The 18,835-nt window shown below is 42.5% G+C and overlaps 1 protein-coding gene across 3 annotated transcripts in view; it reads right to left on the minus strand.

Annotated features, from left to right (window-relative positions):
- LOC109933334 (metastasis-associated protein MTA1-like) overlaps window positions 1-18,835 on the minus strand; it is a 98,301-nt gene that overhangs the window by 49,390 nt on the left and 30,076 nt on the right. For 2 of the 3 annotated variants that reach the window (XM_020532315.2, XM_048618287.1), the window contains exons 3-5: window positions 16,283-16,376; window positions 7,467-7,544; window positions 3,696-3,834 (exon numbers count right to left, since the gene is read on the minus strand). In XM_020532315.2, the coding sequence (XP_020387904.1) occupies window positions 3,696-3,834; window positions 7,467-7,544; window positions 16,283-16,376 (311 nt within the window). Of the gene's footprint in view, window positions 1-3,695; window positions 3,835-7,466; window positions 7,545-12,005; window positions 12,169-16,282; window positions 16,377-18,835 lie in introns of those variants that run through there. The other variant, XM_048618288.1, reaches the window with a different exon arrangement.

The following is an 18,835-nucleotide window of genomic DNA, read 5'->3' on the forward strand; positions in this document are numbered from 1 at the left end:
CACAAGCATCAGGAGGTACATAGTACCCACAAGTGAGACGTTCATGCTATTGCTCCTCATTTGCAAATGCCCCTTCATCATCACTGCTGCCCCAGAACCAGTTTGTCATTTTTCCCTGTAATAATCCTTTTGTCCATACTATGTGTTATTACAGTAAGATTAATCTAGTCACTAGGTCCACAAACCGTACAATTAAAAGATTTTTGTCTTTGTCATATATCATTGTATCCTTTAGATGTATATCAACATAATTAAATAAGAAACAGGAGCGAGAGCAGGTTATTTCACCCTTCAAGCTTGCTCCAATCAATACGATAATAGTTGCTCTGACTGTGCCCATAATTCCACTTGTGACTATGCCCCCTATCACCCCAAATCTTCGGCTTCCATGTCGACCAAACAAACCACAATCTAACTCAGCACATGAGTAAATTCCACAACCCACAATGGAAGCCTTCCAGTAGAATGGGTCATTGAATCCTTTTTATAGACTTCGCACTTTTCATTCATCTTTATTAGCCTCATACTTGTATTTTCCGATTGGAACTTTAGACCTTGGAGATGCAGGATGAGCACGTTGCTTAGATAGATTTGCTTTTCTCCATGATTCTTACCGCGTGATGTTTTAATGCTTGTCTAACACTGAAAAACACCAGGTTTCGTTGAGAGGAAAACAATTATGCCTTGAGTGGGTAAACTGAAAATCCATTTTTCAAAATAATGACCTTATACTCCATTTCAAGTTTGAGTTGTCTCTTTTCCAAAGGTTTACTCAACAGCATTGGCATCTTATGAGAGACTGCATCACTGCTTACAAAACAGCTTACTCCAGCTATGTTACATGGAATTACGACTCCCTTTACTGACCTCAATGTGTCGTCACTATGAAACCCAAAAGCAGTGGTACTGCATACATGTCTTAACCTTGCTTTGATCTTCGCCACTTAGAGAATCAAAGTAACATTTAAAACAATGAGGTCTTCCAAATGTAACTTTGCTCTTTCCTGTTTCTCAGCTCTTTTCAAACAAATGGCAACATTGACCATATTAGTCTCCATCACAGGAGCAAGATTAGGCCATTCAGCAAAGCCAAAACATGTGGTTGATCTTCTACCTCAACGCCAATCAAAGCAGCACATGGCTTTATACATAAAGGAAAATCTTAGCATCTCCAGTTATTGTTTAAACAGGCTGAAGACATCGAAGGAAAGAACCAAACTGGATTATTACAGTCTTCTTGGAGGCCCAAAGTCCAGCAAGTTTCTTTCTTTCTACTGTTCACCTCTTCCCTTTCACCCAAGCCACTTGGCATATGCATTTCTTTTACTGACTCAATTTGTAAACATATCCATTATAAACATATCTGTTATAAACATAACGGTTCTGAGGAAGGGTCACCGGACCCGAAACGTTAACTCTGTTTTCTCCTCCACAGATGCTGCCAGACCTGCTGAGCTTTTCCAGCAACTTTGGTTTTGTAAACATATCCTCTGACTAAATGGACTGAAGCATATACAGCAGGAAGTTGAGTGGGTTCAATCCCTAGCCTATGTTGAATTACTGGATGTGAATGAGGGTGACAGATTCAAAGCTACAACTGGTCTCAAAACAGCTCATTTCCTCCTGTTATCTCATTACTAGAATCCAACAACAAAGTCATAGCCTTGTCACTGACCCACAGACTGGAATGTATTTTGCCTTCCATCTTGCTTGCCAAGTCCATGTTGAGAGCACATTATCTATCCCAACACCCATCCCGTTTCTGCTCTAGGTACAAATTAAATCAGGACAGTTATATCATAACGTATGCTGATATCATTGCTGACAAAGAGTTGACATTGACAAAGCATTCTAGTTAAACAATGAGAAGCAATTATCTACAAGCTGGCCACTTTTTGCTGTTGTATACCAAAAGAAAACAAAACCACATCTGCCATAAACAATTTCTTTCAATTCTTCCCCAGGAGGGATGTTGCCATGGTTTGAGCTATAGGGAGAGGCTGAATACATTGGGACTACTTTCCCTGGAGCGTCGGAGGCTGACGAGTGACCTTTTAGAGGCTTATAAAATCATGAGGGGCATGGATAGGGTAAATAGACAAGGTATTTTCCCCAGGGTTGGGGAGTCCAAAACCAGAGGGCTCAGGTTTAAGGTGTGAGGGGAAAGATTTAAAAGGGACCTAAAGGGCAACTTTTTCCATACAGAGGGTGGTGCGTGTATGGAATGAGCTGCCAGGCGAAGTGGTGGAGGCTGGTACAATTACAACATTTAAAAGGCATCTGGATAGGTATCTGAACAGAAAGGGTTTAGAGGGATATGGACCAAATGCTGGCAAATGGGTCTAGATTTATTTAGGCTATCTGGTCGGCATGGGTGAGTTGGATCGAAGGGTCTGTTTTCATGCTGTATATTGCTACGACTCTATAAGCAAGTCATTCCTAGACTACACAAGGGAAGGAAACAGTTTAAGGAAATCTTCCTCTCGTCCCCGTCTCCTTGACCTGTTCATCTTCACTCCCACCTACCCGCCCCTCCCTCCTCACTGACAACCCCCATGCCAACTCCCTACCTACACACACCATCACTGGCTTCATCCTGCCTCCTTGACCTGTTCGTCTTCTCTCCACCTATCTACTCCACTATTCACCTTCTATCATCGCCTCCCCCTCTCTATTTATTTCAGAGCCCCCTTCCCCTCCAGAAGGGTCCAGACCCGAAACGTCAGCTTTCCTGCTCCTCTGATGCTGGCCTGCTGTGTTCATCCAGCTCTACACCTTGTTAGCACAGACTCCGGCATCAGCAGTTCCTACTATCTCTAAGGAAATCTTGTACTCTTTTGGTCCAGTAATAAATTGGAACTATGCAATTTACGCACCCCAATATCAGTTTTCAGAAGATTAATTCAACAGTTAAAAAAGTGATGAATACTACAATGAAGAATAAATGTTGATACATGAATGTCTAGTCACATGCAAAGGGTAACTAACAGCAAAATATCTGCACAAGTAGTAATCTATATGTCCACGTGTCAATACATATAGTGTTGCCGAACAAAGAGACCTTGGGGTGCAGGTGCATAGTTCCTTTAACTAAATGCTGACAAATGGGACTAGGTCAGTTTAGGATATCTGGTCGGTGCAGGTGAGTCGGACCAAAGGGTCTGTTTTCATGCTGTATAACTTTATGACTCTATAAGGGAGGCTAATGATGGAAGAAACAACTCTGACACTGAAAAATCCACCTGTCAACCCCCAGTGCAAATTTCTGCTGTAAACCAACTTGAGAATGAAAGTCACAGTGGACAGCAAAATATTGGGTGGGTTTATGTTGCGTTACCCTTATGTTCAAGTGTGCTATATGAAAAGCTATCTTTTAGATTATACAATCAATGCTTGGATCTTAATGAAGGGCAATCTGAAGACTGTGCAACTTAGGATGGCCTGATGATAGGTTTCAGATGTCATTCATCCAAGATGCAGTGTTAGTACAGGTTCTCCCTTGCCAGACAAGGCAGCAGACTACCTTAATAAATGAATTAACTATAGTACGACACCACTAGACTTCATGCTGCTACCAACAACTTCTTGCCTGAGCAATCTGGGCTCCCATAAAATGGGACTTACCAGTTCGTACATGGAAACACTAAGACAGGATGGGCCAATTGCAAGTATAGTTCATAAAAACATCTGCTCACCGTATGTGTGTTGCTGGTAAGGACTCCAGCTGGCGTGATAGGAACAGCTCTCGATGTTTGAGCTGGTGTTGCTGTTTCTCTGTCAACTGCTGTGGGCCGTCCATGTTTGTTTCTGGTTCCATTTCCTCCTCAAGGTCTTCTGTAATTAAAAACGCAACAAAAAAGTCACACAATTCTCAACGGAGTAGGTGGAGATCAAAACAAAGCACTTTGGGGCACTGGAGCTCCATTATTAGTCTGGCAATCAAGAGCCAGTCTTCAAAATTTGTAAACTCCACAATGCATTTGCAACTTTTCGGAAATATTGATGGATTATACAACTAGAGAGCTGGCCTTCTGTAAATCACAAAGTTAAAAGGGACCCACCAAGGAATACACAATCTGCTGCTCTAATCCTCCATGGCAAGTTTATTTTGAAAACATGGTTTCCTTGTTCCAAAGGTTAATGCAACAATTAGCCTCAAATGAAGGGAACTTCAATCTGTACCCACACCTTGCTGCATCTGGCATGTGCTAGATGCTGAAATTACATGCTTCAAGTAGAAAATACTTTATAGCCCAGCATCGACACCCTTGATAAATAAAGGCCCTCTCCTGGTCCATATTTAAGTTAGAATTTAAGGCATGTTTCTTCCCTGCATTGTGCACCAACGCAGTGGAAAAGTGTTCATCTCTTCTCTCCATTCATTGTCTATGACAGATTAGAAGTCTCAAACTCAGTTGCAAGCCTGTGCTGAGCTGTCATTGCCATCTGCAGTATTAGGAAGGTAACTGACTGGAACAGGATAGGGAGGTACATGGAGAATCAAGATACTCAGTTTGCTTCACTGCACTGACCCCAACTTGACAGTCGACACATGAATGCTAGACCAAAGCTCAATCCAAGATTTAATAAACAAAGAACACTTCAACACCCCTAAAGACTATCAGGTTGCTTCACCATTCAAAATCATAACTAAATTTCTAAAGGATCTCCACTTTACCACATTATCCCCATATCCCTAGACTCCCTTAGTGTTCAATAATCTACACATCTCCATTTTCAAAATGGTCAATCAAGCAGCCACAGGCTTCTGAAGTACAGAATTCCAAAGATTCATGATCAATTGAAATAAATTCTCATCTCAGCTGCAATTAGCTAACCATCTCATTTCAGAGATTACGATCACTAGCTCAAAACACTCATGCAGGGATTTACCCAGTCAGGCTCTCCAAGTATCCTACATGTTTCCACAAGGTCTTTTAAAAATCTACAAAATTTCATCCATTCTGCTCCACTTGTCAGAGAACAACCCTCTCATGCTAGAATCAATTAATCAATCTCAGTAACCTTTGCTGCATTCTGGCTGAGGCACTGGAGGAGACCAAAACTGTGCTTTCCAAGTGTGTACTGTACTCTAAGGTCCTACACAATTTCAGCAAAATTTCACATATTCTAAATCCCTTGAAATGAAGGCCAACACAACACTGGGGCAACGTGGTGGCTCAGTAGTTAGTACATTTGCTTCACAGCACCAGGGACCCGGATTCAATTCTGGCCTCGGGCAACTATCTGTGTTAAGTGTGTACATTCTCCGTGTCTGCATGGGTTTCCTCCCACAGTCCAAAGATGTGCAGGTTAGGTGGATCGGCCATGCTAAATTGCCCTGTAGTATTTGGGGATGTGTAAGTTAGATAGGTTAGCCATGGGAAAAATGCAGGGTTGCAGGGATAGCGTAAAGGGATAAGCCTGGTTGGGATGCTGTCCGGGGAGTGACTGTGGACTTGTTGGGCCAAATGGCCTGTTTCCACGCTGTAGAGATTATATGGTTCTATGACAAAATAACATTTTCCTTCCTAATGGTTTGCTGTGCCTACTTGCTACCTTTGTGATTCACATACAGCATTCAAAACGTCCTCTGAATACCAATATTAACTCACCTTTCCCTGTCAAATCTCAAGTTGAGAGAACACATCTGAAGTCAAAGATTAACTACTTAAAATAAAGATTAACCCTTCAGTGGAGGTTGCTTCTTATCACTCTGGTATGTGCTATCTGGACCTACTATGTCATACCCACTGTACATTCACAGTTTCTTACTCAACTACCATATAGTACCCAAAGTGACACCAACTGTTTAAAAGTTTTCCATTTTCTATCTTTCCTTTCCAAAGCGAATATTTTACACGACCCCATATTATATTCCATTTGGCACTTTTTTTTTTTTTCGCCAAATCATTTACCAGTCCATAATCTTTTGTAACACTCTGGGTGCCCTCACAGCTCACACTTCCACATTATTAATTCCCTTGCTCATGTCAGGCAAGAAATCTTCCACTGTCACTACATTCACAGCCTTTGGGAGGCAAGTCCAGATTTTTGTTACCCTTTGAACATTAAAGTGCTCCTGACTTCACTCTGAAACGATCTCAATGTTGATTTACAGAGTACCTTGCATGAACTTTACTGAAACCATCCAAGGTTTTCAATGTTTCACTTAGACCATCTCTCAAGCCTTCTAAACTCAAGTGAATACAAGTAAGTATTTGTAGAACCTGTTCTTATTATTTAATTCATTAACCTTGGTATAGTTTTTATGAATCCATGCTGAACTTAAAGAGAGCTTTAAAGAGCACTTTAAAGAGCCAGGTTCTGTACAATTGAAGCATTGCTTCCTTTTCTTTGGATTCCATTAGCCTTTTGGTTACTTGTTGCACCTGGCTACACACTTTGTTTTGTGACACTGGGACAGGTCACAAATTTCTCCACAGCTCCTAACTCTCACCATTGTAAAATAATATAGCTTGGTGTTCAGTTCAAAAACAGGTCAGCTCATGTCTCCACGGTGATCACCATGTCAGTTTTTGCTCACTGCTACATGATTTCCTCCAATAGAGGATACTTATTTTTGTTATTCACGTAACTGCAACGATAGTGTTCCCCACTGAAAATAATGCTGATTGCAGGGGGGAGAAAAAAAAAATCAAGAGTTCACTACAGGCACACCTGTGAACAGCAAGATACCGGAGGTGCACTGCCACTCAAAGCCTATACCCAGCTACAGTCAACACATGGAAAGGGAGCAAAATGAGACTGCATTTATACAGTGCCTACCTAACATTGAAAAATATCCCAAAGTGCTCCACATACTTTGCAGTGCTTTTAGTTTTAGTTGTTGCAGGCTTGAGAGTCAGTTGCAATCTTCAGTAGGCAATGGGACAGAACAGTTAAACAAATCAGTTTTGGACTATACTTCACCAGGCAAGACAACATCATAACAGCGTAAGAAGCAGAAGGGCATTAATACTCAGAAACTAACCATTAACACACATTTTGACATGGTGATTTTCACATTGTACCTGAACCATGCATTTAAGTAACTAACCCTAGCAGCCAGTAAATGTCAGCTTGGTTTTGTATAACGCACAGACAAACAGAACTGAACAGGCCATACAAGAGCCCATGAGGGAGGTTGTCAAGGAAAATAAGTATCCATATACAACTGATATAGTCAATGGAAGCACAACTTATAGCAGCTGGAGCAGCAGATCCACAATACAGGCCAACTCGCAAGGGAAATGAACTCCATGCAGCACCTTGGCCTTCATCAAGAGTAGAATCACAAAGTCAAAATTCTTACATCCAGGATTCATCTAGCTGTCCCTGCGATTGCAGTGTTACGGTCTGTCCATTCAATCCAACGTGCAAAGCTAAAAAGTTGTAAGTACAACTTTGTCCAGAGGTCCGCGGATTGTAGACCGAAATGACCAGAGAGATGGCAATTTACTCACCAGTTTTAGGCAGTGTTTCTTGTGGAACATCAGGGACATCAGTCGGTAGTGTTGCGTCACAATTATCCAGCTCTTGGCCTGTACAAATCGCGAACAAACAACAAATGGTGAAACAGCTCAATTTACCCACTTAAGGGGAAAACCCCATCATGCGCCTTACTCTTATCTAACTAGGATTACTGTTCTCTGATTTCACCACACAAGTTGGATGTTGTCATCATTTATTGCAGCCTTGTCCAATATCAATGCAGGGCACACGCCCAGCACCAAATCCAAAGGATTCATCCATGTTGATAAGACAGTGCTGACACAGGTATCACTGCTCAAGGAGCAAAGTAGGACACTGACCAGCAGCATTGACCTACTGGATTACTACTTCCAGAAGTGATGCTCCTGTCCCAAATCGACAGAAGACAGATCAGCTGGCATTCCATTTGAATGATAAAGTTACCAAGAAAAAATAAAAAATCAACATTTCCTTCTGCAGAAGACAATTTACCCACCAAGCCACCCAAGGCAACAGGACATTAACCTATTGGTCTTGAAATCCAGCAGCGCTAGCTGAAGTGTGAAAACTCAGGTTAATCTAATCTGGAATGTTGCTGAAGAGTAGCAAAAACGCTTCATCCTGCTAAAGTAGCCCACATCTACACTCAGCTTCATGGTCCTGCAGCATCTGTACAAAGACTGCAAATTTACAATGAAATATCACCATACGGTAGATATCAGAGATATAAAGGCAAAATACTGTGGGCGCTGAACAGGAATCAAACCAGCCTCAAAAGGTTAACTGTTCCTGTGTGCACAAATGATGCCAGACTGAACTTTCTCCGCCACTCCAAGTCGGTGTCAGGGACACCAAGCTGCTCTGTGAAATGAGCATCATGAACATTCCCATTCTCAAAAACCCATCAGGAATCACTCCAAATCAGATACTTCTTTCCAGGAAGAACAGGCTAAAATTCCCGAAGCTGATATCAATGATGGAGGTCATCATATCAGCATAAAGAACCAACACCCCATCACTGACACAACAAAGGTTCCTGATTTCCATTTCCCTTGATGACAGTGGACACTACTCAGTCAAATCCAGGGGTGATGTAGCTGCCTTCTCCATAAATGAAAAGATGAGGGGCAGCCCAAAGTGCAATTGTGGCCCTTAGTTTCAGACCTTTGAAGAACATATCACTTCAACCTTCCAATGAAGAAGTGTCATGGAAGGAACCTAATTTCTCTACTCAATGTTTCTGGAGTCCATCAATGGATACTCCAACTAAACATCCCATTATAATCTGCACTCTTACCCCCATCCAAATGAATAGTATTGCAAAAACATGTACCCTAAGGAGAAAAGTTAAGGAAATTTTCGACGCACTGAATGCTGGTTCGTAAACCAATTTAAAGCTGCAAAGCTGAAATAAATTTAGACTGGCTACTGGGATGATCTGCTGGGTTAAGTATCTGCATTGCACTGTCCAGAAAACTGCAGAGTCTTCTGCAGGCTTTTACAGAATGGGGGGGAAGAAAACAATAAAAACCAGAACTGCTGCCCTGATCTCTTTCCCAAAATAACGAAGTACCCTGTGGCAATTCTTCAAGGTTTCAGTCTGCTGACACCAGGCTCACACAGGCCAAAGTAATACCTGAAGAAAACGTCAACTACTAGCTCCAATGGAACTCATAGGAAGAGAAAGCCAGAAGCACGTGCGAGAGAAAGAGACAAATTCCAGTGCAACTTAGACGGAAAGAACACAGTTCCAATCGGTCAACACATCAACTGGATCTGTTCCACGGTGTTTGAATTTCAGGGCCATCTAGTCCAAAATCTATTTTGTTTACAAATGGCTGCTTGCACGACTGCTGAATAAACATCACACTAAGTAGCTGTGTGTTTTAGGTTAATCAGTGCTCCAGCTAAACTCATGCACAATCAAGTTGTTCAGTGTATCAAAGCAGGGACTTCAAAACTCCCTCCCCACAGAATTATACAACGGAACTTTGAGATGAATACTACTCTTCTGTTCACCGTCTCCTTGGTTCAGTTGCTCAAAGCAAGCAAAAGGATCTCTCCTTGTCGAGGGACAAAGTTCCCAACCACAAAGGGTTAAGGTAACTTCAAAGATCTCTCTCTCTCTCTCGAACAGCTCTTAATCCATCAGACACCAAGCCTGTTCTCTAACACTAGCTGGCAAACTGCCAAGTCTTAAACTCAGGAGAGATTTTGTCACGTGTTCTCTGTTCTTGCTCGGTTCCCATTGATTACACGGACAGCAGGATAAGCTTCTCGGCTCTCTCTGAAGAGCAGCAGCAGCTGCCTGTGGAGTCTCCAGGCAGCCATTTTGGACAGACAGGCCAAGCAGATGGAAGTATCAGATTGATGCAGACACCAGGCAACTCCATCCCTCCCCGACAGAAGAAGCTTTCACACATTAGTTTAGGAAAGGATGTTGCTAGAAATGGCACCACAACAGAGCTATGACATCAGCTACACTTCATGCTGAATTAATGCACTAAGAACTCCCACAATATTTTATGAAAATCCTCTGCTCACAGCACAAGTATTGGACATCAGATCTGTCAATCAAAATGACCAATTCAGTGACTGACACTGAACTGCATTCCCACTGATTAGAGAGGCCAGTGACAACAGAAGTCACTTTCACAGTGACTTCTCCCTGCCATATTTCTCTCCTTGATTCCTCATCCCACATCGATTGATTTGATTTATCACTGTCACATGTACTGAGATACAGTGAAAAGTATTGTTTTGGGTGCTAACCAGACAAATCATACCTCAAGTGCATCAGGGTAATGGAAAAGAATCCAGAATATAGTGTTATACATACAGGGAAGTTGCAGAGAAAGATCAACTCTAATATACGAGAGGTCCGTCCAAAAGTCCAACAACAACAGGGGACAAGCTGTTCTGAATCTGTCGGCATGCGTTTTCAAATGTTTGTATCGTCTGTCCGGTGGAAGTGAGTATAACTGCAGTGGGAGGGGTCTTTGATTATGTTGGCTGCTTTCCCGAGGCAGTGGGCAGTATAGGCTGAGTCAATGGAAGGAAGGCTGGTTTTCATGATGGACAGGGCTGCATTCACAATTCTGTAAATTCTTGGGGTCTTGGGCAGAACAGTTGCCATACCAAGCTGTGATGCATTGGAATAGGATGCTTTCTATGATGCATCTATAAAAATTGCTATGAGTTATTGTGGACATGCCAAATTTCCTTAGCTTTCTGAGGAAGCAGAGATGTTGGTGTGCTTTCTTGACTGCAGTGGTCTCTTGAGCAAGACCCACACCTCCACCAGCCATAGTTCTAGTCACCCAATATGTTCACTGCCTCCCATCCCATCCATTGCAGCCAACTCCTACGCCCTCAGGGCATATCCCTAGGCTCAGGGTAACCTCCAGTCTCCCTCTGGCTCAGCTTTTGGTTATTCACAGTACCTTAAACCAATGGCAATTACTCAAAACATCCAGTGACAGTGCTGTCTAACTCTTTCATTACAACTACTGAAAGCTTCCAGACATTAGTTGGTTTCGAAAGTTTGTTTATTTTATTCTCTGCTAAAAGTTATTTTATTCTTCACACAGGAGTATTGTCAACATGAAAAGTGGTAGTGATTCTCCTTAAAACAGATCCTCTGCTCATTTCTCCATGCCTCGTGGACAAGGCAGCATGGTGGCTCAGTGGTTAGCACTGCTGCCTCACAGCGCCAGGGACCCGGTTAAATTCCACACTCGGGCAACTGTGTGTAGTCTGCACATTCTCCCCATGTCTACGTGGGTTTCCACTGGCTGTTCTGATTTCCTCCCATAGTCCAAAGGTCTCCAGGTTAGGTAGACTGGCCATGCTAAATTGCCCATAGTGCCCAGTGATGTAAATTATGTGGATTAGCCATGGGAAATGCAGGGTTACAGGGCTACAGTATGTGGATGGGTCTGCGTGGGATGCTCTTCAGAGGGTCGATGTGGACTTGTCGGGTTGAATGGCCTGTTTCCACACTGTAGAGATTCTATGGAAGGACTAATACTTGAAGATACAGGAAAGCACAAGGCAAATAAAGCTGTGATAAAATATCAGTAACCTGCATTTCATCATTAACTTGGACAGAAACTGCTGGCCATCCCTGAATAGAAGAATTTACATCTCATCCTCAACACCCTACACAGCAGATTAAATACACACAAATTCAACATGCAGAGTTGGGGACCAGGTCAGGGAATAGGGTGGGGAAATAATGTTGCTGAGTGAAGTAAGGGTTTGTGGTTCAGATACAACATGATGGGCAACGCAGGTCAGAAGGAAAACGGAACTCGGTTAAAGTTGACATTTTAGGGAGCTGCTCCTACAGGTATTTCTGCTATAATGCGTGTTTCGTTAACGTGAATTGGCTGTAACGCAATTGATGATTAGTGGACGCTGTTAGGATAACGCGAACTTTCTGCTGTACAGTATAGCGATTTTCCTATAACGCAATTTTCTATAGCACGAGGTTGCAAAAGAACGCAACTATCTTGTTATAGGAGAAGTACCTGTACTGGTACTTGCTGTCATCAAAACGTTCAAGCTGTTAACTCTCAAATAGCAGGCACAATGCTATTCAGACAAATCCCTGGTTTGAGTCGGGAAAGGTCAGGTGGGTGGTGAGGGTGGCAGCTTGGGACAGGGATAGACTTCTTCCTTGTCATCAGCCCTCTCCGGCACTCTGAATGGCACAGATTCCCCACTAGTGAACAACAAACAAACAAACAAACAAACAAACAAACAAACAAACAATGAATGAATTGGAGAATGCCTAATTATTGCCGGAGCCCTTAACATACATTCATTGCCAGTGAAGGCATATTACTCCTCCTCACCAGACCCTCAACCCTAACAAATTCCAAAAATCCCAAGAAACCACAGAAGGGACAGAACCCTGGAACAACAGGTGTCTCACTCTCCTTTTCTAGGATTCAGAATAAAACCAAGGTAAAGCAAACAGGAAAGTAAAGTAATCTCATTGGCATTTAATGATGCGAACAAACAAGACTCCAGATTCAGTTTCTGGAGTGGCAAAAGTGAGGAACAGCCACCATTCTGCTGAGAAACGAAGTGAGGGAGGGGTGTAGGGTTTCGTTCTCCAAGAAGAAACAGCACAAAGCAGGGTTTGGACTGGATAACCTTGTTATTATGATAATGAAGGTAATTAAAGACTTCAATTTCTATTGTGCTGTGTGCAACAACCCCAAAGCGCTTTACAGGCAATTCAGTACATTGAGGTGTAGTCACTGCTGCACTGTTGAAAAAGGCCAACTTACCTGTGGCAAGATCCCACAGTGGAAAGAAATTATTTGGCTGACTCTTCCCATCAGGTTTAGAAATCTCCTGAAAACTTTCATGGCAGTTGTCCAAGTGCAGCAAATTTCTTTGAGTGCTGCAAAACTGTCAGTGGTTGAACACCAGGAAATGTCATTGCAAAACACATGCCAGTGGCAGGCATCTGGCCAGGAGTGCAGCATGGATGGACAAATAAAAAGGCAAGCACTGACTGACAACAGCATTAGATCTATTCAAGTCTTAAACCTATTCTGAAGAGCGTAACATTCAGCCGCTGGTCTGCAGTAAACATTAGGGTTCACTGTTACAAGGCACAAGGCACAATCTTGTGGGCCATAAAGGGTTAAATCTGACCCACAACATGTTCTCTTAAAATAAAACACAAAACAGTGAAAATATGGGTAGTTGAAGAGTTTGAATTTTCTGAAACAGCAATCAAAGCTGATGAAATGCCAAATGCTCCACTGAATGGTATTCATTAACGATCCTCATCTTCTTCCTTTTGTCAGTACAACACTTAAGACAGTACTAAATGGTATCTGGCAGGTAAACCTGCTGCTCAGTGGCCCCAGGACAGACACATCATCACGTGACAATCTGGGCTCTGCCTCTGTCCTGTGGAAGTGATTACTGCACTGATAAGCAGATCTGGCAGGAAGCACCAAGCATTGTTGCAGTGACACTGTAAACCATGGCAAGCTGCTTTATCCTTCCTTACAAGTTCTGAAGGGTCTGATAGTAATTGTGCCACACATGCTAGGCAACTTCAGCTCCCACTAAAGGAAAGCCCAGTTTTAACTTCAGAGGCTTGAATTTTTCTCTTTCCCAAAAAATACTTTCCAGAAACAACTGATTACAAATATTTGCCCCTGTTCCTCCCCACTGTCCCCAACATCACCAAACTGTTCTAGGATCTCATCAGATCAATGAAGGGTCAGTGACACCATGTTCTAAAGCTAACAGCAAGAGAAAAATCAGCAATTTTATAACTGGTTCACATCGTTCCAAGTCTACATGACACAAAAAAAACAAGCGAAAGAACTATAGATGCTGGAAATCAGAAACAAAATCAAAAACTAGTTCTCAAGGGTCACTGGGCCCAAAACATTAACTCAGTTTTCTGTCTACAGATGCTGCAAGACCTGCTGACTTTTTCCTAGTAATTTCTGTTTTAGTTTCTACATGACACATGGCAGGTAATAGAAATACAAAGTTGAGCAGCTACAACAGAGCCAGGGCCAGGTACGTTGCAGCTGGAGGACAACAAATAACATTTGCAACCCAAGGGGAGGGGGAGTGGGAGCCTGAAGGCTGCATTATGGCCCTGGTTTGACTACACCTGTACTACAAGGCATCACAATGCAAGGAAAGTTGTGCTGGCCCAGGAGGGAGTATGGCAGAGATTTACGAAAATGGCATTTGCAATTTCAAGGAAAAACTATACAAGTTAGGATTGCGCTCTCTTAACTTTGATTTGATTTGATTTATTATTTTCACATGTACCTAAGGTACAGTGAAGAGTTTTGTTTTGTGTGCAGTCCAGGCAGATCATACGATACAAAGCGCATTATGGTAATAGAACAGAGCAAGGGATACAATGATTATGGGATAATTTGAATCGCTGGCCTCTATGCTGTACCAGCCTTTCAGCCCATCACGATTGGACAAGAATCAACACAATCAGTTCCACTTCTCTCTGCTCTTCACAAACGCCATACATTTTTTCCACATTCAAAAGGGAACTGGATAATACTGAATGCTAGAATTAAACCCGTTTGTACTTTTCTTTCAGATGGTGCACTGCAGATGATAATTCATCTGAGAATTTTTCCCACATTCAACACTTATCCCTTACCAAACTTCACAACTAAAAAAGTTTCAAGTTATAACTGTCCTGTGGCACAAGAAGAGTGAGCCCAGCAGCATGGAGGACAGCATGGGCCCAGCTATCCAAGATGGTGGCACCAGCACAGTTTGCCCATCGCTCCAAGCCAGCCACATGCTATTTTGCCTCTCTCCTTTTCATCACTTTTCTTTTTCTTATTCTTATTCTTTTCTTCATTGTCCTTCCTTTGCAGGGAGGCCAGAGCAGTGTTGGTAGTGACTGCAGCAGGGACTCCTGGTCTCATAAGCCCAACACAGGCCTCCTGGAATTGGCAGTGAGGCATAAGCTGCAGTGATGGTGGAGCGGGGACACATGGTTGCGGCAGGCCTGGAAAGGGGACCTTGCAGAGACTTTGCATGTGTCTTGGGGCCTTGTTTGGGACCCCGGCTTATGAAGATGAATTCTATTTAAGTACTTTCCTTTTATTCCTTTGAACCTCAAAATGGTGCCAGATTGCGGTGACAGGACACTTTTCACTGTATCCCTCTAGCTATGTGAGACAATAAATAATTCATTCACGTTGCACGTAAATTGCCTGCTGCACTTTAACATGTTACAAGTGGTTATACAGAAGTACTTCTCTAGCTATAAAATATTGTAGGACATTGGGAGTTACAAAAGATGCTGTTTAATCCACAAACCCAAGCCTGCGCTGCTCGCACAAAATGTATCCTTATGCTGTACAAATGCTGCCACTTCTAAAAAACTGAGACTCCGCCTTGTTCCCTTGGAGCTCAGTTGATCAATCTGGATCATCACGACCTGAATGGGTTATCTATGAATCAAATCATTTACAGGTAGTAAACTTGTAGACAAAGGCATGCTTTGATGCACTGTGCCATCAACCCCTCTACTGCCAAGCATCATACATTTATTTAAAGAAGAGAAACGCGTGAGAGAGAGAAACAAGCAGAGCAGACACAAAGAAGACAGGCATTGCGAACATGAAACAGAAAAGGTCAGAGTGCACAATGGGGATGAAAGGGCGAAACAGTTAGAGAGAGAGAGAGAGGCAATATGGTTAGATTACCGAGATAAGCATGTTCAGTATTACTAAACAGTCGTATTAAAAAGAAATAATTGCTAAGAGCAGATTTATTAAAACCAGCCAACACATTCCCTGCTGAACACATGAGTTTCTCACTGCCCGGAGAAAAGTTCCCTTCAATCATCCTCTCCCCAGTGCTCAGATAAGGCACCTCTGCTATTCTCCCCCTAGAAAGCAGAGTAGTCTAATTTCTGGTGACCTAAGACTAGGCAGACTACTACCATGCAACTCCATATAGTCAAAGTGTCAGTCCAGCCCTCTATTACAATTTATGGGACACCTACTATAATCAACAGTACCACAAAAGTGCTCAATTCCAAATTTTAACTCAAAACTTATCTGCTCATAATTCCAGTTAGATCTTGTTCTTACAGTTGAGGCACCAGTTCCAACATTTACTTAGGTCTTCATTTTTATGTTTTCTCCAGTAGCTACTGAAGAATAAGTAAAATACAGCGATGAAACAAATAGCTAGGTTGGGACAAAAATCATTGCTCCTTTTAAGTTATGATAAAAACAGGACACACAAGAATTCAACAAGTCAGCAAAACACTTACTTGCATGTTTGTCTGCCAGTCCAATAAGAGTACTTGGTATGTCTCGCCTTCTGTAGAAACAAACCACTTTTGCTTCAACATTGCCATTCGCAGTCTGCAATTGGTGAAAACATACAAGATGTCTATTATTCACTGCGCACTTACACAGTTCAAAGCTAGCAGAGTGCTTGCTTGCATCAACCTTTACAATGCACAGTGTTTGTTAACAGAGTAGGCCACACAGGGTTCAAACATGTCAATATTTCACAGAGCATTCAAAACCCAAGTACCTGCAATTCATCTTCACTGGTTTCTCAACTCCTCTGACCTTCCCAATTGGTTTAGCTGAATTCATTTTTATTTTGGTGCTGGTGTGGTTGGCAACGGATTATTTATCATATTTAGCACAAAAGAGCAAGCAATGGAACTGTTCTTTGCTCCTTGGCCGAATGTTATTATGTTATCAATTAATCTTCTCAATCACTGCCATCAATGCCAAACCTGTGCTCATCTGTATGTCCATGCTTTATAGCTCCACTCCCTCTCCCTTTTTGCAGAAATAAGATACCATGCACACTGAAGAGGTGAAATGAAAACAATGTGCTGGAGAAACTCAGTGGGACTTGCACCATCTGTGGGGGAAGAGAAACAGAATTAACATTTTGCGTTTAATATGACTCAAATTCAAAAAATATTAACTGTTTCTTCCTCGACAGTTGATACCAGACCTGAATTTCTCCAGCACTCTGCTTTTAAGTTTCGGACATGGATTGGCATTGTTTACAATTCAAGAAAGCATGATCAGCATCACTGAAACCTCACTGGCATTGGGGAGAAAGGATGTGGGAGCAGGCTATTGTCAGAACAACTAACCTATTCTTTAGCAATTGTTTCTAACTATTGAAGGGAAAGTTGAGAAGCTCAAACTAAGAGCAGAACAGATGGCAAAGGGTAAACTCAAATTCTAAGCATCAAAACCAATCCAAACGTGGCTCAAGGCTCTGGTATAATGCACCTATGATGCTGGAAGTAGACAAAGAGCTTGTAAATCCCACTAGAAATGAGACAATATTCAAACGGATCAGGGCATAGGACAATGTGGACCAGGATCAACAACTGTCTATTCAAACCCTCCCCATCACAATGACTGCCAACTTCTAACTACAATCAGCTACTGCCACCACGGTGTCTGGAACAGCAGCACAGGAGAGCAATGAACAGTGGCATCATCCCAAGCAAAACTTGCCTGTAGACGTCTCTACCTTGAATATCTCTGGCTCAGAATCATTGAATTGGACAGTTGGAGGAACTTTGACATAGAAAACATGGGAAAGAGTTTCTGGATGGTTTGATCCAGAATATAGTCACAAACTAGGGAGAAGCACAAGTTCAGGAATGGGAGGGTGCAACTGCACGGGATCCAGGTAGCAGTGATTTAGGAGAAATTGAGGTCCCGTAGTTGTACTGGTAGAATGGACTTCAGCTGAATTGGAGATGGGACCCAAGTCCTAGCAGAAAGGGGAAACAGGGAGGTGGAAAAGATTTTAAACTAAAAAGGGTGGGAGATCTAGAAATACTAAAAAACTTAAATGTAAACAAACAGGGCAGTTGAACATACGAAAGCATTAAGTCAGGAGTGTGACAGAACACAACCAATTCGTCTGGATTAGTGCAGCTCCAACAACACAGAATTTGATACCATCCGGGACAAAGCACCCCACTTGACTGGCACCACATCGCAAACATCCGCTCCTACTTCCAGTGATGCTCAGTAACAGCAGTTTCCATTCTCTCAAGCTGCACAGCTATGTGCATGTGCAGCCACCCAAGGTTCTGCATGCTGCAAATAGCATCAGCAGTCCAATCGGGACACTGGCTTCCGGTTCCAGAATTCGCTGCTGTACAGACCTCAAAGACCCACACAGCCGCAAGGGAAAGTAAAGAGGATGCTGGTAACAGTGTGCACTATTTGCAATATACACAGAAATTCAACAAGGTTCCTTAGACAGCACCTTCCAAACCCATGACCTCTATAATCTACAAGGTCAAGTGTAGCAGAGATATAGGAACACCACCACTAAGGTTCTTGAGTGGATTGCAAGATCCCCAAGCCACTCATCATTCTTTGAGACAAAAAAAACCACAGATGCTGGAATCTAAGGTAGACAAACAGGAGGCTGGAAGAACACAGCAAGCCAGGCAGCATCTGGAGGAAAAGAGCCTCCTGTTTGTCAACCACTCACCATTCTGACTCGCAAATGTATCACTGTTCCTTCAGCGTCACTGGTCAAAAGCCCAGAACTCCCTCCCATAATGGCCTTATGGGTCCATTCATAAATGGACTGCAGCAGTTCAAGAAGGCAGCTTACCAACACCTTTTCAAGGGCAACTAGGGGTGGGCATTAAATTAAAACTGCCCAGACCAAAAGTGAATAAAAGAAAGACAATGAGAATAAATAATATGGAACAGGAGTCTCAAAGAATGGTTAAATATTAAGTGAGGGGAAAATCCCACTAAAAATTAATTGAAATGTCTGCACACAGTGCCCACAATAGAATAAGTATGGAGGAAGG

This window comes from Rhincodon typus, chromosome 39, assembly GCF_021869965.1.
Source record: "Rhincodon typus isolate 14 chromosome 39, sRhiTyp1.1, whole genome shotgun sequence".
Taxonomy (NCBI): Eukaryota; Metazoa; Chordata; class Chondrichthyes; order Orectolobiformes; family Rhincodontidae; genus Rhincodon; species Rhincodon typus.